This window comes from Perissodus microlepis, chromosome 17 (genome assembly GCF_051167445.1).
Source record: "Perissodus microlepis isolate ML-2025 ecotype Zambia chromosome 17, ASM5116744v1, whole genome shotgun sequence".
In the NCBI taxonomy this organism is placed as follows: domain Eukaryota; kingdom Metazoa; phylum Chordata; class Actinopteri; order Cichliformes; family Cichlidae; genus Perissodus; species Perissodus microlepis.
This window is the reverse complement of record NC_140477.1, coordinates 16,752,270-16,777,999: the sequence shown is the minus strand read 5'-3', so window position 1 is coordinate 16,777,999 and position 25,730 is coordinate 16,752,270. Positions and strand designations below refer to the sequence as shown.

Genomic DNA, 25,730 nt, shown 5'->3' with positions numbered 1-25,730 from the left:
ATTCCCTCCAGAAAAATTGTCTTTCTTTTCTTTTCACCCTCAAAGTGACACTGAATCAAAAATAAGCATTATCCTGTCACATCGGCAGCACATTGTTCCAATGATCAAAACGCTGTTAGCAAGAGTGGCTATAAAATTCATTGCATAAAAATCCAACACTTGCACAATATTGCACAATGTAAGATTGCAATCCCCTGTGTCTACTGAGATAACTCCCCTAATTTTTAAAACTCCTGTTGTTCACTGAAACAAAGAAATGTTGTAGAATTAAGTCAAAAGTGGGCTGTCAATCACAAGTGTGGTTACCATCAGTGGCTTGGGGCTGCTGATGGGACGTGGCAGAGCTTATGTTAAGTGTTCTCACTCTTTGAGTGGTTAAGCTTATCAAGATTATCCATCTACCCATCCATCTTCTTTCATTGATCCAATTCAGTCAAATCTAAAAGAACTTTGGTGAGATAAATGCAGTGGAGAGAAAATATATCTCAGAAATGTTGTGTACTCGAAGTATAAAGTGGCATTCAAACTACCCAAAGCTTACACCTTGAGTAAAGTAAACAATATCACCTGAATTGCATTTCAGCTGTTCTTGTGATTTTCTTCACCTCCTGCGGGGCTCCACAGTCTGAAGATGAGCTGGCCTTTCAAAGCCAGCCTCTGCATAATTATCCTCATGTATTCCTGCAAACACGGCCGTCCCAACCATTTGTGACTCATCAGCATTGTATTCAAGCCGTACAAGACGTGTAAATAGGATCTCTGTGAGCGCATTAATCAGCAGTCGTCTCAGCCTGTTTCAGCCTCGGTTATGCAATCAAATATAATGGCTGCACTCATTTTACTGAATTCATTTTCAGCACATTCAGGTAAAGTGCAGCAAATTAGACCCTGTGGTCAGAAAGTGTTTTCACTGATTAGAATCCTAACTGTTTCGTAAATGGCAGGAATTATCAGAAAGCTGTAAAACATATTTAAATGCTAAATAAAGGCATGTTAAGATGCTAAAACATAGGGTCTATTTTAAAGCAGTAATTCAAACATTTGCTTGTCACAAATTCAATATGAACTCCCAAGGTTTGGGTGAAAGAAAGAAAATTAAAAGGCGTGGCTTGTTACTGCAGAGCTTTTGTACTGAGAAAAACCAGTACGTTTACCTAATTGTGGTTAATGTAAATATGGGAAATATCAGCTTTATCAGAAAAATAAATTACCTAAGTTAAAGATGTCCTCGTGTAAATTGAGAATTATTTTGAGGATTCTGTTTTTTTTCTGGTTTTTGATTCTAATCTAATCACAGAATCATATTGTGTTTTCAGAAATCAAATAAAGACTTGATCCAATGAGTAGCAAAGCTTTACAGACAGATTACACAAAAACTTCAGACTTGCATTTCATGAAACTTGATAAGAAGGCGAGCATGCGCAAAGGAAATTAAGTGTCTCCATTTCTTTAAAACTGTGAGAGATGACATTGGCTTTGGTGACAACATAGTGTCTTAAACCTGCGTTGTTTTTAATGTCAGCAGGAGGAGACTCCTCTGGTCTCAAAAAGAAGAAAATTGTTTACCGAAGTCAAGTCCAGTGGTTGTTTCACTGAAAGTCTTTTTGCATCCAAGACTTTTACCTCCTGTGTGTCGTTAAAAAGAATGGCAGGTTTAAAAGAGTCAGGCTTCGGCTTCACCTTTCTATGCTGATGAGATAGTAACATAAATTATTAGAAACCTGGACCATATAGATATATATGTATACATATATATATATATATGGTCCAAGATTGGAATTCTGGGCCTTGGGCCTCAGGTTTGATACTACTATACTAGAATAACCCATTTATTATATACTGCTGTAGTACTCAGACAAAATAATTAATAACATCTCATATTGGCAAAATAAATGAAGCAGTAATTATGACAATCAACTGTTTATTTGAGTAGATTTTTAATCAAAAATGCCAAACACATACCACCTGAAACTCGTGAAAAAGGGAGGATCTGCTGAATACCTTTATATGAAAGTAATTTCATGTAAATAACCAGCAGTTGCAGCTCTGTCCAACTTTCAGAGAATATTTGCCTATAAATGAGCAAAATTTGTAGTAAACTGTGGTTATTTTTAGCAGGAATTGGTCTCCATCAGCAGAGTTGACCTTGTGGGAACAGAGACAGCACATCAACATCTCTTCCCCTGATTTGTGGGTGTTCCTACTTTCTCACAGGAACAAGAGGCTGTCCGAGCGCCAGCGGTCGTATATATTTACAGATCTGACAGCGGCTGCCTGACGACTCTGTGACCTGACGCTAAAGGCTGTGGAGGGAGGGAGGGAGGATTCAGTGTGTGCTTTGTGCCAGGCTGGACTGTCGGGTTGTGTTCAGCTCACTGTGGAGGCTTTTCTTCATGCTGAACAGCTATATTTCTTTTAGCAGATTAAGCTTTCAAGGCATTAGAAAGGAAGTTTTTTAAGTGCCTTTAAAAGTTAGATTAAGTTCTTATAAATATTATACATTCAGCTCATCAAAATGTTCTTAAAAAAAATAATCCCAAGCATAAAATCTTGAGCTTAATTTTTAACCATGTATGACGAATTTTAGTTCATTTACCTGTGGTGTTTTTGTCCAGCTGTAAATATCATGTTTTTATTGTAAAATGAACTCACTGGCCACTTTATTAATTACACTTGTTCAACTGCTTGTTATCTAAAAAAATCAAATCAGCCAATCACATGGCAGCAATTCATGTAAACATGGTTGAGACGACCTGCTGAAGTCCAAACTAAGTCCAGACTTGGGAAATAGCTGAGTATTTCAGAAACTGCAGATGTGCTGGGATTATCCCACACAACCATCTATGTGGTTTGCAGAGTCCATAGTCCAAAAAAGATAAAAACATCCAGTGAGTGGCAGCTGAAAATAGCCAGGAATAGCCAGAGCTGAGAGTAAGGCGACAGTAATTCAAATAATCACTTGTTACAACCAAGGTATGCAGAAGAGCATCTCTGATTGCACAGCCTTCAGGTAGATGGGATACAACGGCAGAAGAGCCACACCTGATGCCACTCCTGCCAGCTAAGCACAGGAAACTGAGGCTACCGTTCACATGGGCTCACGGACAGAAGATTACCATAACGCTGCCTGACCTGATGAGTCTCAATTTCTGCAGCAATATTCAGATTGTAGGGTCAGAATTTAATGTAAACAACATGAAAGCACAGATCCATCCTGTCTTTTCTCAGCGGTTCAGGATCCTGGTGGTGATGTAAAGTCCACTTTGGGTCCTTTAGTACCAACTGAGCATCATTTAAACACCACAGCCTACTGAGTATTGTCGCATGCCTTTATAACCATAACATACTGAACTCCTGTTTGTTGCTTCCAGTGCGGTAAGGTAACGAGTTAAAAGCTCAAATCATCTCAAACTGGTTTCTTGAACATGACAGTGAGTTCACTGTACTCAAATGATCTCCACAGCCACCAGAACCCAATACCAGTAGAGTGGCTTTGACATGTTGTTAAACAGGACGTTCACATCATGAATGGAGCTGACAAATTTGCGACAACTGTGGGATGCTATCATTTCAAAATGGAGAAAAATCTCAGACGAATGTTTCCAGCACCTTGTAAAATCTGTGACAGGAAGAATTAAGATGGCTCTGAAGGCAGTGTGGTGCCAGAAAGCTGTATCTAATGAAATGTCCAATGAAGGCAAGCAACACATTTTTACAAATTAACAAATGAGGCAGGCAGTGTATAGAGAGTGGCTTGAATGGACTGTGGCTGCATGCCATGGCATGCCAGCTTCTATAGACCGACTCCTTATAATGGGTTTGAGAGTCAATTAAATGTGTCAGAGTAGAGGTGCGTCATGGGCATTATAGTCACAGTATACTGTATGCTCACATCTCAATGATTTTAGCCTGTGATCTCCCAAAACAAGTCATGTCTCACACTGGAGGTGTCAAATATTTTAAAAAGCCAGCATTTAGGATTTATAACAGTAATAATATAAATCTCCACATTAATGACCTAAAATGTGTAATAAAAATATATATTTTTTAAAATGAACAAAACATAATTAAATTTAGCATACATTTTTTAAAGATTAAAATCTGCATAGTAACTATATGATATTTAAAAATCAGTCATACGGACATAATGTAAACCACACTTTTCAGTGAGATGAGGGTTAAAACAGTCATCTGATGAAAACAGTTACTCAAAAAAATCCCAAACCTGAACATTTTTTTCCTCTAATAATCCTCAAAGGTGATCCGGATTCACATTAATAAAAAGCCAGATTGCAATTTTCCATGTGAAATGTGTTCAAGTGATAACATTCAGGGACACGAAGACAACACTGCTCACATTGTTCCACACTATATAACAACAAAATCCCTACACGAGATATCCCCAGTGGCCTATCAACAATTTCCTGCTAAACAAAACAAACTAGGCTTCAACTCGAGTAAGTGGCTAAAATAGCTGCAGATAAATCCATATATACACACAGGAGGTCAGAGACATCATGGCAAGGCTATTAGCCCTGCATGGTGATGTCACGGCTATTAGCCCTGCATGGTGATGTCACAGGGTCAGATGTCTGAGATGTGTTTTACGTCCAGCTTGCCTGCTCGGGGAAAATATCAGAGCAAAAGTCACGGCCGAGCACAGGAATCATTGCTGGAAAACAGGCAGGGCTCTGCATGCTAAACAGGCTGACATTTTGCCTGGGAAATCCGAATGGAAACAGGAGTCCCATACTCTGTTTCAACACAAACCAGCTTAAATCCATGCTTATCTGATGGGATACATAAACACAACAGCATAACAAATGAGCTGGGCCCTGCTTGACCTTTGATGGTCATAAAGATGAGGCAGTGTGAACTTACTGGACTCATTTAAAAGACCAGGCTGTAACTGAACCAAGGACTGTGATATGACTGCAACTGCTGCAATTATCTTTACAGCTGGGGTTAACTTAATAATGACTCATCTACTCACACAGCTATCAGCATACATTTTGGCCACTTGCCCTTTTCATGACGTACAAACTGATGAGGTAAATATAGTTAAGTACATTTAAAAGATACCAATCGTAACATGAGGTACGTTTAGGATTCAGAACAACTGTGATGTAGATAACACAAAATATTTGCAATTTAAAGTAAAAGTTTTTAGGAAATAGTCCCCTGAACAGCCCTATTTTGGTAGTGGATATGGTTATGGTTAAAAGTTTATGTCAACTCATTGTGGGCATGGATGCCGTGGTAATTTAGGGCTTTTAATGATTTTTTTAAACTGTTCTTTTCCAGGGTGAAATGATTTGTACAGCATCTTTAATGACATTAAAAACTGCATCATCTACGTCCACATTTTATAGCCTTTCGATGTTCTTCTATCAAACCCAACATTATTATTAGCTTTTAACCAGGAAATCCCGGACAAGAGAGACCTAGGTCAGACCAAGGTCAGAAAAAAAGTTTTTCTTAGAGTAAAGAAAGAACAAATGCAGTCTAAAGCTCTTGTACTACAAAGGGAATTTAAATAACTTCATCTGCATGAAGATGCTTCAATAAAAACAGAAAATAAAACACGTCCTAAAAGGGAGCCCTGTGGTACACCTTTAATTTTCCCAACAAAATCATAATTATGACCCCTGCATTTCATTACTCATCCAAGTGACTACTTCAATCTCAGCTGAATGCAGGTTTCTGCATCCTTGTAAATTGTACAACTCCATTTCTAATGGTGGTGTCTAAATATTATGGTGTCAAAATAATTTACATTATATTTACCTTTAAGCTATCAAATAGAGATGCAGCACAAAAACAATTTGCTTGTCGTGCATCACTTTGTTGCTTGTGGATAGTCTTGGTTGTGATTTTTTAAGATAACCCTCTGATATAAGTACCACACACTTCACATTGCTAACAGTTATTTTGCCTATAATCACTACAATTTTATGAAACTGATTGTCATCCCATCAGTGCATTAAGATTAATGAACTTTAATCTTACTCCAAGATGCCTTGCTTTGTGGTCATTTTCAGGTTCACCAACAACCCAGTGACACGTTTTGACTTCCTGAAACATTTCTCCTCCTCTATTCAGCCTGGAAGTCAGCAAATTTGTGCAAGAGTCTGCTGCTCTGCTTTCAAACTCACACACACAATGTGGAAATAGCAGTCCTTATCAGTAATTAGCTGGAAAAAATCTGGGAACCCATGCACTCAGACTCTCATTCTAGTAGAGCCAATAGATATATACACAACTGGTCAACAGCAATCAAGCTACATTTAAGAGCTAGCATTGTTTGGTCAGTGTTGAAGTCCTTATTCTCATCATCTGTGAGCTAACAGCTCCTCTGGGGCAGGCACTAAGTGAGGCTGCTGCATTAGTGGTTTTATCATTGATTTGTTGGTTCGCTGATGCAGAAGAGGTGTTTGTTTCCAGTAATCCAGATTAGCACAAACAAAGTCTCTGTAAACTGTCACATCCATGGTTTACCATTGTCAACCTCTTTGGGCTTAGTGCTTACCCAAAGAAATGATGGCAAAATTATCCATCTTCTTGATCACTCGTCCCATTTAGGGTTGCAGCTAAACTGGAGAGGTGGGATTCACCGAGGACTGGTCACTTGGCTGACAGAGAAGCAGACAACCACACTCATCTCCACAGAGTTGTCATGTCTCCAGACCACAGGAGGAAAACAACTAAAGTATAGAATATTAATTTTACTGCAGTGAGACTTGCTTCTGCAGACATTTTTATGTTTTATAAATGTAAAAATAAATAAATAATAAGTTCAATTCCATTCAGCATCTTTGGGATCGACTAAAATCTTAGTAAAGCCCACAAAGAATACATCATCCTACAAACAATTAGAGAACAGATTATGCATTTCTGTATCCCACATTGCTATAATTGCCTCCAAACTTGCCACCAGAATGATCCACTGGGCTGTTTTGCACTTTCCTTTATATGCGTGATGATTTCTTTTCCTTTTTAAAAAAATAAACATTTTTTTCAGATTTTATATCAAAATGTAAAATATCTTTCACCTCATCAACTTTTTCCACTGAAGGAGTTTTATCTTTAGCTGAAGCTAATGCAGACAATCACGTGATTAAGAGTGGATTAAGAAGAAATTATAACTGCTGGATTTTTCTTAGATGGGATGCAAACAAAACAAGATTAAGAAAAAGAGTTCATGGACTTGGTCCTCAAAGGAAAGCCTTCTTTTTGTAGGTCTCTAAAGGGCAGGAGAGATAAGAGGCTACCAGGACACCTGAGCCACATGCTCATCTTATTAATATTGCATGGGAAAGACAGAGGCAGCCGACACAGGTGGTAATAGGATCCTCCCATTGGGAACAGTGGGAGATTCCCCCAGTCCTTCCCATCATCACTTCAACACTACTCACTCACTGCTAGTCAAATGTCCTCATGAAGTAATCGTGTTATGCATAATCAGAAGTGCTTCATGTCTGAGATGATACACTGGATAGGAGAATTTTCTCAGACACTACAGGGAATGAATAATAGGAAGGCACTGCTGTTTGATTGGGGAGCTCTTTTCAGCCGCTTGTCACCGCTGACTGACGGCCACATAAAGCTTCTGCTAATCCCCTGCCCTCACTCCCAGATTCACATAGTCACCGGTGAAAACAGCAGGTTAAACAGTGCAGCATTTCCCCTGCATTATGTCTTATTGCTCTCATCCTCTGCCCGCCTTGTTAAAAGCAACCTGGGCGGACAGAATACCAATGACAGAGGCAGCATGCAGGTCTGAGATAACAGCCAGTGGCGAGCCGATCAGAAACCCAAACCCCAACATCTATCTGCCGGGAGCGCAAGTAACAAGAGCAGCAGCACAGAAGACGGTGTGTCAGTGTTTATTTACAGAGTATTTACAGTCAGGGGGAAAACAGAGAAGGCAGCGTGGTGATGCATGTCACCGAGCTACGTTTGCGCATCTTTGTAGAGAACATCTGCCACCAGGGCTCGCACTGCGGCCGGATCATCAGCATCTGTGGAGGCGAAATGCAATGTGACGGTTACCGCTGAAACCGGAGTACTGACATGTGACCAGATTAACATGACTTCACAAGAAATGACTCCACAAACGTTCGTCAGATTACACAATTAGGAAAGCCATACATTATGGCTGTGACTGATGACATGTTGGAGATCGACCAATCACAGCTCGCAGCCTTTCACAACCTGTTGATGTCATCGGGATTAAACAGGAATTTACACAAACAAAGGCGCAGGTCATATCGACTGTTTCAAGCTCAAATGGAAAAAATGTTAGCTTGCATCTCCTATCGGGTAATCGTAAGAAGTCTTACAATGGAAAAAAGGCTAAAAAACCCTAAATTTCAGCCTTTTTGTGGAAGTAATAATCAATCATCGTGCACATTACATTCATAATGCAAATATTTTAGTTTATACTCAAGAATATTTTCTTTAAACCTTTAATTTATTATTTGGCAGACTTTCAAATATAAACCTACTAATCAAACCAGCACATTATTGTTTTTTGAGACACTAAGATGCTAAATTGCATTTGTTTTCCTAAAAAGAAGAATTAGTTTTAGTGGTTGATTATTATTTATTCCTGATTCATTTCTGACTTCTCCGAGAAGTATTACATTTGTTAAGTAGTTTTGTATTTGGCTAGAGTCAGTGTTACAGCACAGTCTCAAGAGTCTAAACAGTCTTTACAGGGCCGTAGAAGGCCTTAACACATCAGCAAGACAGGTAGCTGCTCCTTTGTGCAACAAAGAATAGGATGAGCACTGCCAGAGCAACAATATAACCTCCACAAGGCTACAAGTGTGAATGTCTGACCAAACAATCAGTGGGCCCTGTGCTCGCTGCCCGGCACCATTGAGCCCGATTGGCATTTGCCATCGAATACCAGAATTGTAAGTATAGATGTAAATACTTGGGAGAACAAGGAGACGAGACTAAGATCTTCTGCACTTTTTAAAATGATCCTTAATATTTTCCAGTGTGTAATGCTTCCAGTATTTCTTTTACACATAGGATATGAAGGTGAAGTCATAGCATTGAATTTGAGTGCAGGATTTTAAGCTGCAGTGCTCTAAATTGGTACAAATCATTATTCCAATTGTCCTCTCACATACTTTCTGTGATCTCAATTCCCTCTCTCAGGTCTGTCCCAGTTTAGGATCACTAATCCCGCAACACCCACTGAAAAATTACACAGCATGCTTTTAAATGTTAGAGTACTCAACATTTTTAATACAGTTGTTTACATAGTCTGTTATCTGTCTCCAGAAGAAAAAATACCCTTCATATTGAATCCAGGCTGTTAACTGGGGTGAAAGTAGATGCTATTTCAGCTTTCCCTCCAATGCGTTGCACTGCCCTCCAGGCCTTGATTGCGAAAGAAATAGAAATCAGATTTGAAAGAGGTCTTAAGCATCCACTCATTGTATTTATTTCAGATCACTTATGTTGGTTCCCTGTAGGCCGACGACTTTGTTGTTGGTTGCGCATCATTGAAAAGGTCCTGGAAACGGCCACACCACATCGTAAAAGGAATTTTTTAAAAATCCCAATGCATCTTTAAGAGACGGCACTGTGCTGAGGTATTCTGTGTGTGACTATCAGACACTATTGTTGGGAACATCTGCCACTAAATTTCAGAACCTTCTGGGAAACAGCTGCAGATTAAGTGAGTTAATACATCAGTGAGCAGCTATATTTAGTCCTGAACTGCACACTGGATAAATATGACTTTTTGTGGGCACAAACGCCTAACTTCACAGTCAGCCTCCCACCTTCATCTCTACTTTGATGTCAGGTGTGCGCCGCTTACCTTGCACCGCTCAGCAAACATCGCTGACACTTTACAAGCTGATGTTTGAACTCGTCCGTCACAAATTTGAAAATGACCACGTAGGAGCAGCTGATTTAGAAACCTTCCCCTCTTTGTGATGGAGAACTAGCAAACTCATAATCAGCGCTTGGCTAAAGGGAGCTTATTATGGTGAAAAAGCAGCAGGGGAGCGCCTCAGAGCTGCTGCTGACATTTCAAGGAGGTCAGGGTGAGGCAGCTAAAACCATCGACACCTACAGAACAGTTTACCTTCTTTTCCTTCAAACTACTGGAAATTGTAGATGGCAGATGGACAGCAACGGTTAAAGGCACATTTTTACACTAATAATGAGTCCTTCCTTCTTCATTCTTCACATCACACATTTTCCACAGTGGGTTTGGCAACAAGCCTGTGAAATCACAGTCAAAAGAAAGACCACAGGCCCAGAGGCTGAATTATTAACACAGGCAGCAGGAAGCACTGCTAACAAAACCAGCAGCACTGATAAAAAATAAACTGGAATGTGCGTTTTCACCTGCAGTCGTGACACTGCAGTAAAGCTCTTACAGAGATTTCTGACGTGAAGCTTTTGACAGGTTGGTCATCCATGCAGACCAACAAGCATGAGCTCATCTGTGATTTAATCACTTCCCTCTTCCCGGACATGAAGCTCAGAGACTAGATTTATGTTCTAATAGCAAAAGACCTTTGACAAAGGAAATTAACAGGAAATAAATAACCACTATGTGCATCCACAAATGATTAACCTGAATCGAGTTAAGCATCACATTTGGCAGGAGGACGACATGGAAATGCACAAAGACCCTTTTTCAGAAAGAGGAGGATCATCTGTGGGCTCTTGGAGTCCACCGCTCTAAAAATACTTGAGTCTTTTCAGCTCGGAGGACTCAGAGCGTGTTTACATTCGGATGTAGAGAGAAGAGTTTCTCCTATATCCCGAGCAGGTAAAAATGAGAAGGTTGATACTCTCTCTGATGTATCGGCTGAATATAAAGTTGCCACCAGCAGCTGCTTAGCATGAAGTCCTGTTCTGACCCCTTGCAGCGAGGTTAGAGTGGAAGAGTCTCTGAGCTTGAAGGTAACACAACAGATAAGGAAGACGACTGGAAGCGCAAGCAGGACCACAGTCATTTACTTCTCCCCATATTTACAGTGTTTTGCACCGTGACTGTGTACTCTGCACCAACTTGAGGCCTCTAATGGAGAACACTGGGCAGAAAAAAACTCAGATGCATACATCGCAGCGACACACAGTTCATTTTAACCACATACGCTGTAGATGGTAACTGTTCTTTAATTTCAGCTATATTTGCATGTAAAGCGAGCAGTCAAAGGGAAAGGCTGGGTAATAAACAAACAGTTTTTATAATACAGCCAGAAGCAGCTAAAGTGTGTGCCTGCAGGAGGAGAGCATAAACTGACACTAGGGGGCGGTAATGACAGCTACGTGTAGAAAAAGCCACAAGACTTGAATTAACACTCAATTAATACCAAACGTTACATCTAACCAGTTTACAATATCCTAGTTATATTTGTTTGGTGATCAATAGGAATTCTTGCAGAGACTGTGCTGCAAACTGTTTCTTTAAAGAAGAGTAAGAACTTGCTGGCAGAGCCTTGTTAGTTGTAAAGTCTGTCATGGTGGGGTCATTTTCTTCCTTCCTCCTCATCAGTATTCAGATCAGAGCCCCAGTTGGGCTCTTATTCACCCTCAAACTGAGGAGGTGTGTGCTTGACTCCGAACGCTGAGCTGCTGACGTACTTACCGACTCCCAGCATCTTCAGGTGGCTTTTAAAGCCGGGCTTTTCCTCCAGCACTCGCAGCAGGTTGGTGGATTCCATGCGCTCCAGCTCCACCTTCCAGTAGATGTAGATTTTGTGGTTGAAGCTGACATAGACGAGGCAGGGGCCGTTTTTGCCCTCCTTACATGTGTACTGACCTGCAACCAGAGAAAACCTGAGAATCTTACACACAGTTTTTACTGAACAGGTGGTGGCAGTGATATGAGGGACCGTGCTATGTGAATACAAATAAACAGATCAGCAATCCTCCGCTGCCGGGCTACTGTAGCCTCCACACAACAAGTCTGATCTGTCTGAGGAGCTGAGAGCAGAGGGGAGTGAGGCCTGAACACCTCATTTAAACTCAGCAGGTGGAAAGCAGCAAACGTGGCTGGAATCAGAGATCTCAGGAGTCTTTTGTCTCTTTCTTTAATCCACTTAAAACCGCACATGTCACACTAGGCGCCTCAGATTAACTGTCCAAACACTGCAGAGAGATCTGACAGCACAGATAAGAAAGACAGAGAGAGGAGAGGAGGAAGAGCTCAAAGCAAGGCGAGGCTAAAGTTCTATGCTGCCATCTGGTGGTGCAGGTTTGAAATTCCACCTTTGTTTGAGGTTACAAACGCCAGGACTAAGGTAAGAAATCAGGTTGTAGAGAGCACGAAAACTGCAGTGAGGCCACAGGAGTGAAAATATATGAAAAGTCCAGAGGATTTTCACATCTTGTTTGAATTGTAAGTGTATTAAATATCATCGTTGCTTAGCTATAAAAATGATTTTCCACTAACCTGCAAAATGTAATGTAACGTGTGGGAAAGCTGAGATGTACTGATGACAATGCAGTCATTTTCTAAAGGGTTCAGTCATTTAATTTGAGAACCTTCAGTTTTCTGGTCATTATTAAGGGTGTGGGGTAAAGAGCTGTCCTTCACCTGAGCTCACGGTTTTAGCTTGTTATCTTAGCTTGTTGTTATCTTGGCTCTGGCCCAGTACGCACATGTTTGTGGCCCATGAACTAAAAGGAGTTTGAAGCTAGAGCCTGGGAGGAGTTGTAGCTGAGGTGTTGTCAAACATTTAGGTACCTTAACCTCAAATCCAGAGGTGTAAAGCAGATCGTTTCCTGCTGAGAGAGGAAAACAGTGGAAAATATTCCAAACACCTTCTCCTCAAACAGTCAGAACCTCAAGTGAAAAATGGTTTCATCTGCATTAATCTGGAGCTGTGTGGACAGCCTGAGGGAAATATCTGTGTCTTCGGCTGCTGAAAGCTCCGCTGCGAGAGGCTCAGAGACACATTAAGCAGAATCAACAGATTTATGGATGTTCAGCAACTCCGCTAATCCAGAGGATTAGAAGACTCCGGGTGGATTTACCTGCAAACATGTGTAAACGATTTATAGAGCACAGATCTGAGCATACACATGTCTGTTTATTATTTATTCTCTTTGCCTTAAGCTCACCATCAATACTGAGCTGAGTGAGTTAACGTGAAAGCCAAAAACGCCCCAGCGGCTTGTTTTTAAGTGTGTCACATTCAACAGTGAGCTGAAACTCGCATTATAAGTTGGACAAAGCTGCAGATTTAGATCTACTGTTGGAAAGTTCCGAGTGGCGCGTCGTCGCATTAGCTGAAAACTTGACGAGTGTCGTGACCGTCACAGAAAAACGACGGCGGAGCAAAAACAAGGAGGAGGCGGTGTGACGTCCCTCACCTGCACAGAAGGCGTTGACGTTCTCGTCGAACTGGAACCTCACCACGGTCCGATTGTGGTCGATGATGTAGGTTTGACCGTCCCAAGCACACGCCACCACCTCCTCTCTGCCGTCCCCCTGGAAGAAGACACAAACACAGACGCACACAGGGTTGCTGCATAGCTGAGCGCATACACGAAGGCAAACACACATTTCTGAATTAATTCAGCATGTAATCGAGTAGCCGATGGACAACAAACTAAACTGGGACTAATTAGACCAGCCTGCATGTGATTTTTAGGTAATTATGGAGGAAATGCCACAAAGTCACTCAAATTCATGCATCTGAAACTTTCAGTGAAGTCCTTAACTCCTCTAGTTTTTAGTATAAGACACTGTGCTATTCCTGAAGAGCAAATAGATGGGAAATGAAAAGTACTTCCAGATCTGTGTGTTTCCATACATGACCTGTACCTGCAGATGATACACCTGTCAGGCTGTTCATTACATGAGGAAAATAACCGAACAGGAAACAGTTGTCTGGTAAAAGTTTTTAAGTGAGCAGGGTAAAGGGTAAAAATCTGAATTTGGTCGGGTGTTGTTCTTGCTGTGGTGGCTTAATGGAGATCAAACTGGTATAGTATAAACTAAAGTGACTAACTTGAAATACCCATGAGTGCCGAGAAGAACAGAGAGACTTTCTCGACAGCGGCTGCATGACTGCAATGTCACGTGTAGCCTACACGGGGGGTTTTATTTTGAAAACTAAATGGCTTCTCTGTGCTGTTGTTACGTCTGACTTCCTGCCGGCTTTATCTGCATTTTAAGTTAAACGTTAGTTAAATGAGTCCCATCAGCTCCAACAATTTCTAATAACACACGTAAGAACATTAAAAACAGACGAGTTAGCAAAACATCTGTTTTTCACTGGAAACTAAAAAAACAAAAACAAACAACAGGTTTATATTTGCTAAAAGTTGAAAGCGTCCACGAGTGTCGGCCTGTCGCAGAGACTCACTGTGACGTCGAGCTTCTGCAGGGCAAACAGCTGATGATCCACCTGCACCGACCACAACAACTGCTCCGAACTGTTCATCAGCTTCAGCGTCCCTGTGACACGAGGAGGCAGAAAACAGGTCGGCCTTAAAAATGGTCAAAAATAAATCAACACGGCTAAAAACTGCTGTTGTGTACAGACTGTCACTGTCATATGCATTTTAGCAAACAAATTAAAAAACTCTTTCTCCTGCTTAACCAGCTTGTTCTAGTTGATAGAAAAGCACAGACCTCTCCACAGAGATGTGGAGATGAGAATTTTAAGTGTTTAAAATTCCCATCCTACCATCTAAAGTACAGAGAGCAAACAGTCCACACGTTGACGACTCTTCCTTGGATCCTGTAAAAAAAAAAAAAAACACACACACACACACACACAAAAACTGAATTCTTCTATTAAGATGCATTCAGCCATTTTTTTGTGAGTTTTTTAAAACCATATCAAACGCACTTTTATGTTTTTACTGTCACACCGATCGCAGTATGAGAGGAAATCATTTGCATCATCTGTGTTTCTGCATCTCAGCAGGATGATGAGAAGAGGAGACTTAAAGAAATTGTACAATTACAACACACCTAAAGAAACCCACTGAGACGAGACTCAGCTGCAGTTTAAAAGTGTCTCCAGGTGAGCGACAGGGCCCGGGTTTACCTGCAGACGCCTGCTGTCCCCACATTATTTACCTCATCAGCAACCCAGTAAACAAGCGTAGGTGCGAGTGTAAAACGAGCCGGCTGGTAAGAGCGTCTACCTTTGCTAATGCTGCCGATGAGGTGAGTGGAAACGTTCTTGTTGTGTATCCGCCCGGTGGTCAGATGGAGAACTACATCTCTGGAGGGCCCCTCGCTGTGAGGAGTGAAATCACGCTAAATTAATCCAGTCCATCAATCACTTTAACCGACACTCACATTATAATGGAGGAGGCGTCTACCTCCCAGGCGTGGTGGGGGTGTCGTCGCCAGAGTCGGAGGAGTCCTGTTGCGTCCAGGAGCAGAGCAGGATGGCGTAGCCGCAGCCTGGCTGAGACACCATCAGCTCAGGTAACCCCTCTGGACCCGGGTTCACTGACAGACTGTCCACCTGCAGAACAGCCAATACCTGATTATTTATTCAGCTAGGTCTCATCTATGGAGGGCCTTGAGTGCCCAAACGCCCTTTTCCATCAGTACCTACTAGGGTCAGCTCGCCATGGTTTTATGGGTTTTCTGTCAGGTCATTGCACCTGTACCAGGTACTTTTTTTAGTACCTGCTCAACCGAGGTTCCAAATGATCCAAGGTCAAAATGTGACGTCAACAGACTGCACTCCACCAATTGGCTGGTCAGTGGGATCACTCGATGAGTAAAGAAGGTGTCTCCTTCACAAAAATCTAAACCGCTGTTTGTGAAACCCGGCAACGGGAGAAACGTTCACAAAAAACAACGATGTGGTCCCCGAGTCTCGCCAAAAAGCCACAGACCGAGCAGCAGCTATACCGCTGCCTTGTTGTAGCGTTCATGTCGCACACTATCTATGTCATGGGACGCTCGGACACATTGCTAAAAAGACCCCACGCACATTAGGTGGTACTCGATTTTTAATGGAAAATGAGTCGCGCCAAGCCGATCTGAGTGTGCAGTTTGTGTTTGCATATTGTGTTATGTTAGCGTCTCCTCAGGATTTGTACTGCGCTCATGCTGCTGTTCCACTTAACTGGTTTGTTCTGGTAGGAAGAAGATGACAGACTGTGCAGCCATCGACACATTCAGTTATTTTGACGTTTTCACAGTGGTAATACAAAATAATGTCACGTGTACACAGACGAAGGTACTGCTCATTGGGGTGGACTACGCTAAAATAATTTGGTAAAATGCTGCCACCTAGTGGTGAAAGTTTTCATTAAAGTTTGCTGAGAAAATATAAAGTAGTTGATTTATAAGGTGTACCTTACTGGCACTAGACTGCACCCTCTTTTGCGTTCAGAAGTGCTTTAATTCTTTGTGGAACAGATTTAAAAAGGTCCTGGAAACATTCCTCAGAGATTTTGAGGAACACAGTAGCTGCAGATTTGTTGGCTGCATATCCATGACGCAAATCTCCCTCTGCACCACATCCCAAAGGTGCTCTATTGTACTGAGATCTGATGACAGCCTGTGAAGTACAGAGTACATGAGGAGATGTGTGCACTGTGATTCAAGGGATAGACGTGGTCTGGAACAACACTCGGGTAGACCGTGGGGTTTAAATGATGCTCAGTTTGTACAAAGGGGTCCAAAGTGTGCCAAGAAAATACCCCCCCCGCATCAAATCAAGTTTAGTGATTTCACATGCTGGTAAGAAACAACACCTGAGCTCACCTGTCCCTCCAGAAGCCATTTCTTCAACAGAATCAGCTGACCAGGCCCTGCATCAGAGCTGTCAGATGGCTCCTCCCAGCGAAAGGCTCGCACCACTCGGTCTGTGTATCCCACCACCAGCTCGCAGCGCCCATCTCCATCTGCAGACACGCACACGCTGCACTCAAAAATCACAAAAATCCACATTTATCACAGAAGAATTTAGCCAGAATTTACCAATATCACTGATGAGGATGACTTTGGTGTTGGCGGGAATGTGCTGGGTGAGGAAGGGCTTCTGGTCATCAGGTGACTGAAACTCGTGCTGGCTGGATGAGTCTGCCTTGCTCGCGGCGGCAGCTGTGAGGTCAAAGAGGTGAAACCAGCCCTCTGCGCCCACGGCAACCACGAAGTTCTGACACACCGAAAAAATAAAAATAAAAACAAGCCGTCACATCAAATCCTAAACTTTAAGACAATAGGCAGCTTCTGACTTCTCTGTTCTCACCTTTCCTTTGTTGCACACATCTCCAACAGCAACACAGGTCAGCTGGGAAAGCACAACACACCACATGAGCCACAGATCACATGACACAAAAGGATTTTTCTAGCACCTGCACTGACCATGCCCACGCAGGACCTCGTGATCCAAGGTTTGGAGTCATCGTTCTTGTAAACAAGCAGCTTTCCGTTGGTGTCTCCTACGACCAGCTCATTCAGCTGCAGAGAAGGGAGACAGCCGTGTTAGTGGAGCAGTTGAACAATCAGGTAACACAGGTCATAAAAATTTTTTTTACTCTTCTTGATCAATACAAATTCTAAAATGAGAAGCTAAAAAGTCATTAATTGTGAGACAAAACATCATTATATTTTGCTAGGAAAAAGGGAATAGATGTGTTTGTGTTTGGAATCACTGTCATGCTGATAAACAGAGCCACTGCCAATCAGATGTTTTCCAGGTAATTTGGCACACATCAGCAATAGTGGATCAAAATGTGACTTCTCTAGCACGACACTGGCTGAAACCCTAAGTTGTCATGTGCAGACACAGCACTGATTCATCCCTTTAGTGTGGTGCCTTTTTAATTGTTTTTTCAGTCAGGTAAAAATGAAAAAGATCAGGAAGCAAACAGCACTCAACTGAAAATAAGTTAAAAAGCAGCCAGTGTCCGAACAACCCAGGAGAACTTGAAAAAATTACCAGAATTTTTTTTTTAAGTTCTTCCTTTTTGGAAGCAAGACGGAGAAAGAAATGAGCGGCGACTCAAGACTTATTATAATAAGAACAGACTGCAAAAAGTCTAGTTATCAAACCATAAATAAATATATTTAGAATTTAATTTAAACATTTAAAAGTCTGCATTCAAGAGGTCCGAGAAGACAAAACAAACATTAACGATAACAATAATAAACAAAAGTTAGCTTAGCTTCCGTACCGAATCGTTGTCTGCGTCTCCCAGACAGATGGCGTGAGGAAACAGAGTCCCTGTGAAGTCTAAGCTAACCCGGTGAACATAGTTCAGAGAGCGCATAGCTGATAGTCTTTGTATTCCCTTTACGGCCGCTGATTTACCGATAAACTGCTCTGGCTACCTCATTCACGCGCTCACCGCCTCCTCCTAGTAAACAAAACCACGTGACCTAATATCTACGGGATCGTAGCAGAGACATAAAAGGTGATCCGCAAACCAAAACACTGATCTGCCTGGACGTGTTCCTGTTTCCATTTTATATATTTTATTAGTAGCAGCAAAAACTTTTACGCACATGTGTATGTTTGTAGAAAGAGAGCTTTTAAAACTGAGCTAGTTTAAGTTTGTCCGTTAATAGGCTGTGAAATACTGACACTTGGCGGTCAATGAGCGTAAGTACATGCTTTCAAATAGTTTGATTTTCGTTCTTGCCTCTGTTCTTTGTCTTTGCTGGGCCCCCATAACAGCAAAGAAAATTACATTATGTACCCAGACCATGCACCTGGTGATCTATTGAATCTTCCCCAAGTTGGTGAAAAAACAAAGTAAATCTCATCGTTATCTTATTAATTTAAACGTTTTGCAAACAAACACGATATTAAAACATATTAAAGCGTGAAAAGCACCAAAACGAACACTCAAAGTGAAGAAAACTAGCTATTAAACATAAACATAAGCTAAAATTAGAAAAAAAAGTTATTTAAACTTGCAGATGTTCTTAGATCATAGTCCACATATTATTTATTAATGCAATTTGCACTTCTCTCTTACACAGTGTCAGTCCTTTTAACTAAATTCGGGTTTGTTTGTTTTTTTATTTTAACAGTTTTGCTTTTTTTTAATTTTAACAGTTTTGCTTATTTAACACAACAATTTCTCTTGTGGAATCTATCTATCAATCTGAAACAGGGCAGGATGGGAGGATTTACTTCTCGGTGATAACGTCCACTGCTGTCCTCTAGAGGGCGCCCGTTAATTACAACTTTACCTGTAAAGCAATAAACGACGCAGGCGTGAGGGAGTTAAATCAGTGCAAACATTCTAGAAGAAAAGAGAAGCTCCACTGCAGAAGAGTTATTTTTAACTTTGTCAGCCTTAATTATAATTCAGTGTAAAAAACAAACAAAAAACAATACGTAAATGATATGATACTATGATAAATTACATTTATTTTTGTAGAGCTGCAGTGTTTATCGGTCTTTCTGGGTGACTGAGCCTGCCACAAAACAAACTGAGAGATAATCCCTCGCATCCCCCCCCCCACACACACACACACGCACACACCAACACCAAAGAAAAGAGGGAAAAATACAGAAAGTGGTTAAAGAGGGAACTCGGGTAGACAGATGTCATATTAATTATTACACCCAGCTTTGAGTGGAAGGCCCCTCGAGTAAAGTGAGTGCCCTCCCAGCCTCTGGACGACGAGCAGCAGCAGCAGCGGAGAGAGAGAGAGAGAGAGAGAGTCCTCACAAAACGCTAATTGGACTGTGGAAGCCCGCTAACAGCGTGGATATATGTTTCAGAAAGATCAGGCAGGGCGGAGGGGCGCAGGGGGGGGACGCTGAATAGGACCCACGCCTCTTTTCTAAACTCTCCGGCTGGGCTTTGAAGGAGAAAGTGGAGGTGGTGTGTGTGTGTGTGTGTGTGTGCGTGCGTGTATCTGTGTGTGTGTGTGCCTGAATGTGAATGCCACAGAAAATTTTAACTATTTATGGCAATCCCCTCAAGGCGCACGTGCACGGGTGCCCAGAATAAGGGGGAAGAGAAAAGAGTGCACGCACACACACGCAAGAAGTTCACCCGCAAAAACTGAACCCCAAAACAATCCTAATTCTGTTTAGTGCGCAAAGTTGTGCGTGTATGCGCAAAGATGCGAGAGAGCGTGTTGGAGTTTGTGCGTGTTTTCTTGTTGTGCACCTCTTAGTGCCGCATGGAGAGTCCAGTTACGCGCACAGACCGAGGATTTGCGCCTCCTCGTTCCGCTTGTGCGGCCGATGATGCGCGCAAAGTGGAAAATTTTACAAACAGCAAAAGTCCCGCAAACGAGCGGCTGTGTGTAAAGAAATGGCACAGACAGGGACCAGAATCAGGATCGGGCAGAGAGAAGTCGCACACTTCACTTTGTGAATAGATTGTTTTGCACAGTTTGTGTTTTCTCTCGCTCTTCTTTATTTTGGCTGACCTGTAAAATACAAAAACAAAAAACAAACCCAAAAACAAAACGCGTGAATATCCACCTGGAAATGCGTCAGACTGTGTTCGGTGTGGACTTCTATGAGTCTGTTTCACCTTCTCGTAAAAAAAACCCCTCTCCTCTCACTGTTTGTTTAGTGCTTCAAGTGGCACGCGTCAGGCGCGCGCGGCGCACCGGTACCGGGGCAGGAGCCCAAGGTGTATCCACGCGACCGGAGGGCGTGGCCAGCCCCTCAGCCAGCCGTGTTGAAAAGCAGTGGCGTCTTTCTCCGAGAGCTCAGAGCAGCTTTGAGGAGCGCGAGGCAGCATCAGCGGAGCTGGGACTGCCCCCCTAACCAATAGTAGCACCCCCCCTCCACACTGGAGCAAGTGCGCGACCAGCGGCCACAGCACGTGAACGGCACGAGCGGGACGCGCTCCCGGAATCTCTGCGATTCTTTAAAACTTCTGGGTTTTTTTCCCACACGCGCGTACGGACCTCAAGACCAAAATGGAAATTAACGCGAGTCAGCAGCAGCAGCTGATGCCGCCCGCGTGCTTCTTCTCCGCGCAGAGCGTCCAGCTGAGCGCGAGCGGCGGCGGGAAGTCCGCGAGCAAGCAACCGAAGCGTCCGCGCTCCTCCTCCCCGGAGCTGCTGCGCTGCAAGCGGCGGTTGAACTTCGCGGGTTTCGGCTACAGCCTGCCGCAGCAGCAGCCGCACGCGGTGGCGCGCAGGAACGAGCGCGAGCGCAACCGCGTGAAGCTGGTCAACAACGGCTTCGCCACGCTGCGGGAGCACGTGCCAAACGGCGCCGCCAACAAGAAGATGAGCAAAGTGGAGACACTGCGCTCCGCCGTGGAGTACATCCGCGCGTTGCAGCAGCTACTGGACGAGCACGACGCCGTGAGCGCGGCGTTCCAGGCGGGCGTGCTGTCGCCCGGCATGTCGCAGGGATACTCCGCGGACATGAACTCCATGGCAGGCTCCCCCGTGTCCTCCTACTCATCCGATGAGGGCTCCTATGACCCCCTAAGTCCGGAGGAGCAGGAGCTGCTGGACTTCACAAACTGGTTCTGAAGAGCATCCGTGCGAGGTAAGCGCACACGTCACCGCGCTCGTTCCAGGCACCATCGTCATTTAACTCCCGACAAACCTAACTTCCCGTTTCTCCTCCTCCTCGCAGAAATATGGATCAGCTCACTTTATTGCTCTCCTGGGCTTGGGATGGTCCCGAGGAGGAGAAGAACAAGATGGTCCTCCCCGGTCCACCTGACAGACTCAGCAGGGTCCCGGAGCCTTAACTGAACATCAGGCCGGAGATCAGCGCCAAAGGATTAAAGGAAGACGGGTCTCCCACATGCAGCGTGGGAATCCAAACTTTCTGTGTGTCCCCTTGATAAAAAAACAAACAAACAAAATAAAAACAAAAGAAAATGACCCTAAAGCGATTCACGCTCTCAGCACATTAAAAACTCTTCTATGCCAACCCCATCACAGCAGCACCAACTCTCTCAGACGCTGACTTCAGAAAAAATGCTTCCAAGTCACGGATTTATTCTATAAAATTCTATATCAAACGCTCTTTTTTAAGATATATTAAGATATTTTTGTATGTAAGAGATTTATAGATGTTTTGTACACATCCTTTTGTATATATTTTGTCTATATATTTGCGAAGTCGCTTCTATACCTCCTGCCTATGTAGACGTGTAGTCTATTATTCTCTGGCTGTCGTGTTCACGAGGTTTCCAGAGGGAGTTTGATACTCCGATGTTTTATCCTATAGCACCGATGTGTCTTATTTAATAGCAGAACCACGTTATTGCATTATGTCATGTCACAATGATCAAAAACTTATGCAGCTATTGTCCAAACAGAGTGCAATAGCCACGCATTGTCTCTTTATACTGCCAGCTCTATATCCTCTCCACATAAGCGGAAAATAAGAAGTCTTATAACCATATTTTCTACACTCTAGTCTAAAAATAAAATGAGATGCTACTGAATTACTGTTCATGTCTTAATTTTAAAGTGTGTGTGGCGTGTGTGTCGGGGGGGGGGGACTGGGTACAGTTTTCCTTGTGTGGCCATTAAAACCAACATACGTCGAGATAAAAGGGGAGGAACGCACGTTTTACGCACGATGCATTTTCTCTTTTCTTGTTTGAAGCTTAGCGCAGAGTGGCTCAACTAATTCTGTAGCCGCAGGTCTTTTACTAGAGAACTCCCACACCGCTATCTCTTTCTCCTTTGTAATACCAGCCAGCACCTTCAACCCAACAGACGCATTTTTTCACACTCGCAAAACGTGCGTAAAACTCCACTTTTTCCCCATTTTAAAAACACACATACACCTCCTCCACCACATTGATATCGTGAAAAATAAAAATACTGCTGTGATATTTCTCTTAACAGCATGACCTTAAAATGAACACACCTCTGCAGTTAATGAAGCGTCGAGTGAGCTTTTCAAGCTAGTCTTCCTTAGCGTCTGTGCGCACGAAGCGGCTGGAAGGTGGCTCACCCAAGTTGTAGGATTACAATGACACTATTTCCCCCAATTCAACTCACACCGAGAAATATAATTCAAGTAAACAGGAGGCTTTAAAATTTGCAGATGGAGGGCATGACGTGAGATTGTGAACTAGCGCTCTGAGGTTTCTGCACAAGTGAGTTTGACAGGTAGGGCGGAGGCTGCAGCCGGACGCGTGTCTGGTTTAATGAGTGAATGGGGTCTGAATGGTGGTCGAGTGGAGACACGGAGCTGAATTGGCTGATGGCGTGTGCCTCCTGACAGCAGCATGCCGCTGAACACACAACCACCACCTGGGAGGGGAAAAAACATCCGTCAGAGTGTGTGGGGTTCAACATGTTGGTGTTAATGTGGGTGTTTATGCAGAAATGGCGTTAAATACATAAATAAGACACATTTTAGTGAAATTCTTTGGAAAAACTCGTGTTTATTGTAAATATGAGCGCACAAAGGAGAGTTCGTGGACCACCAGGGGGCCTGAGAGAGAGGCAGAGGGTCCTCCTGGCTCATTCAAAAACATAAGTTATTAGAAAACTGTCTGAGTTTAGCATTAACTTGCAGACACTTCATTGTTTGTACAATAATTAATAAACAATTATAATATCTATTCACTTAATCTATTTATTAGAAGCACAGAAACAAACAAGTTTCCCCACCTCAAACACTGCCGGGCGAGGACCTGCAACACTTCAGGTCAAACAGATGATGCCTCTAAATTCTGTATATATTTTCTGATGTGAGGACAATTTTCTGCCAGCTTGGAATAACTTTAAACCCGAATAAAACTTTTCTATCAGAATAACACACGAGAAAGGTTTGATCCCACTCTTGTATGTGCAAATACATCTCTAATTTCCTCACCTCTTTCAATTTACTTCAAGACCTTTTATTTTGAAAGGCATCTTGAACTTCATTAAAAATGAGATGTGATTTTGTTTTCAAATGTAACTTTAATTCAGTGTCTAAAAAAGCGAAGTAAGAGGCACGGCAGCCTCCAGCCAAGCACCATCACAGTTTAACAAGTAAACAATTATGATGACTGGATTAAAATAAAAAATTAAAATAAATAAATAAAAAAGACCTCCAACACACAACCAACAGTGAGAGGTCCCCAGACTTTGTCATGGGGCTCAGCAGTGGGGGGAAAGCCACACAGTGGTACTTTATGACTCAAGGAACCCATGGAGTGAGGAACTTTGTTTCTCTAAAGATAAAATCAATGTTTTTGATCGTTTTAAAAAAATAAAACGACAACTTATGGCAAGTAGGGCAAGCCCAGAGAGTGTACACAACATACATATTTATTATTATTGACTGTAAATAAAAGATGCATTTAACCTTATAGATTCTATATAAAAGATGCATTTAGGCTTATGGACTTGTTGAGTGTTTTAAAACCAATCTATAGGGATCTGAGCTCACTGACTAATGACCCAGTCACATGATGAACTATACTCTATGTTAACAACCTTCTGGAATCTGAGGACCAAAATTACAAAATGAAAATCAAGTTGTTTTAAGTAAGACAAAACAAGTGACTGAGCCCAGAAAGTCCGCAGGAAAGTGTTTATTGGAGGGAAGGGGAGGATGCTGAAAGTTAATGTTTACTTTTTAATTATTTAGCTGTATTTATTCAGCAGGAACAATGGACAGTACATAATACAAGGCTAATTTCCTCCTGTAGTCTCTGGTAAGAAGACCCTAAGCTCACCTGCAGCCACATTTTCAAACTAGATGGAGTTCAAAACATGCAACTAAAGATCACAATAAAAGCAGTTTTGACTGTTTTCTCTGGTGACATAGAGCTTACAAAGGTTTGCTGCCTGTCACAGCTCATTATGTTTCCCTCAGCGGCAGTCTGTCAAGCGTGCACAAGCGGCAGGAGAGCGCGGCCATATCTAATTGGCAAAGCTTAGGCAAAACAAAGGCTCAAACCACATCAGTTGAGTATCTTAGCGAACATCATTCATCAGTGTTGATTAAGTTGGACTGAACTGGACGGTAGCCAATAGCTCTGCTGCGGTGCTGCATTTTTCTCAAATGTTTTTGTGTCTTTTTTTTTTTTTAATAAACTCCACAACAATGAGCACTTGTTACATGAATCAGAGCGTCAGACTCTGAAACTACAGCAGCCACAGAAGATTTCAGGACCACAGACAGCACTTTACTGCTCTGTGACGTGATCCACATGCCTCAGAGAAACGACAGAGGCTGGAAACAGAACATACTCAGCACACGTGTGACGTGAAGGACATACGCACAGGAAGAGACCAGCAGCAATGTGACCACCTGAGACTGTGCGATGCCAATAAAATTCAGCCACTCGTACAGATGAGAGATGGAGTGGGAAGTGCAGCGTAAATTCATTTCTATTTTCAGGGAATTGAAAGGACTGCTAAAGGGAGCGCAGTGCAAACAAAGTGTGAAATGTAACGTGGATATAAACACACACACACATGCTGCAGAGCGTTTACATTATTAATGCAGAAAAAAATAAAGAAGACAATAAAAATCTGAATCCTTGACAGAAGATAACTGATGGTTTCACGACTGTATTTCCATGGTTTATTCATTAATTGAAATATAAAAGGTCAAAAACATTTTGGCTTCGTAATCTTGACTCTTGTTTATATTCAAAGTATTCATATGGAAATATGTGTTTACACAACTGTCGAGGAGAGAGATTGTTTGAACATTACCCCACAGAAGTCCCTAAGGGATCGTCAGTCTAATGATCGACTTATGTTTTATCAGTGTGTCATAAACATCCAGTGTAACTTCTGTTCTGGCGGCTTTTATCACCAAGGCTTCTGTTATTTTTTAACGTCCAACGTAACG

General features: G+C 42.4%; 2 protein-coding genes across 3 annotated transcripts; one reads left to right on the top strand and one right to left on the bottom strand.

Moving 5' to 3' along the window:
- Positions 1 to 7,870: 7,870 nt before the first annotated feature.
- itfg2 (integrin alpha FG-GAP repeat containing 2) lies at positions 7,871 to 20,379 on the bottom strand. 2 transcript variants are annotated; one of them, XM_084909904.1, is made up of 12 exons: positions 18,148 to 20,379; positions 17,336 to 17,431; positions 17,220 to 17,261; positions 16,949 to 17,126; positions 16,733 to 16,872; positions 15,328 to 15,476; positions 15,148 to 15,242; positions 14,682 to 14,735; positions 14,358 to 14,449; positions 13,360 to 13,477; positions 11,630 to 11,803; positions 7,871 to 8,021 (listed from the first exon to the last, which is right to left on the bottom strand). In XM_084909904.1, the coding sequence occupies exons 1-12, from the start codon at positions 18,241 to 18,243 to the stop codon at positions 7,954 to 7,956; spliced, it is 1,302 nt and encodes a 433-aa protein (XP_084766030.1). In that variant the 5' UTR covers positions 18,244 to 20,379; the 3' UTR covers positions 7,871 to 7,953. The 2 variants fall into 2 exon arrangements, with proteins under 2 accessions (XP_084766030.1, XP_084766031.1); XM_084909905.1 differs by lacking the exon at positions 14,682 to 14,735.
- Positions 20,380 to 20,416: 37 nt separating this feature from the next.
- ascl1a (achaete-scute family bHLH transcription factor 1a) lies at positions 20,417 to 22,365 on the top strand. Its single transcript, XM_084909906.1, has 2 exons — positions 20,417 to 21,452; positions 21,543 to 22,365. The coding sequence occupies exon 1, from the start codon at positions 20,870 to 20,872 to the stop codon at positions 21,434 to 21,436; it is 567 nt and encodes a 188-aa protein (XP_084766032.1). The 5' UTR covers positions 20,417 to 20,869; the 3' UTR covers positions 21,437 to 21,452; positions 21,543 to 22,365.
- Positions 22,366 to 25,730: the final 3,365 nt, after the last annotated feature.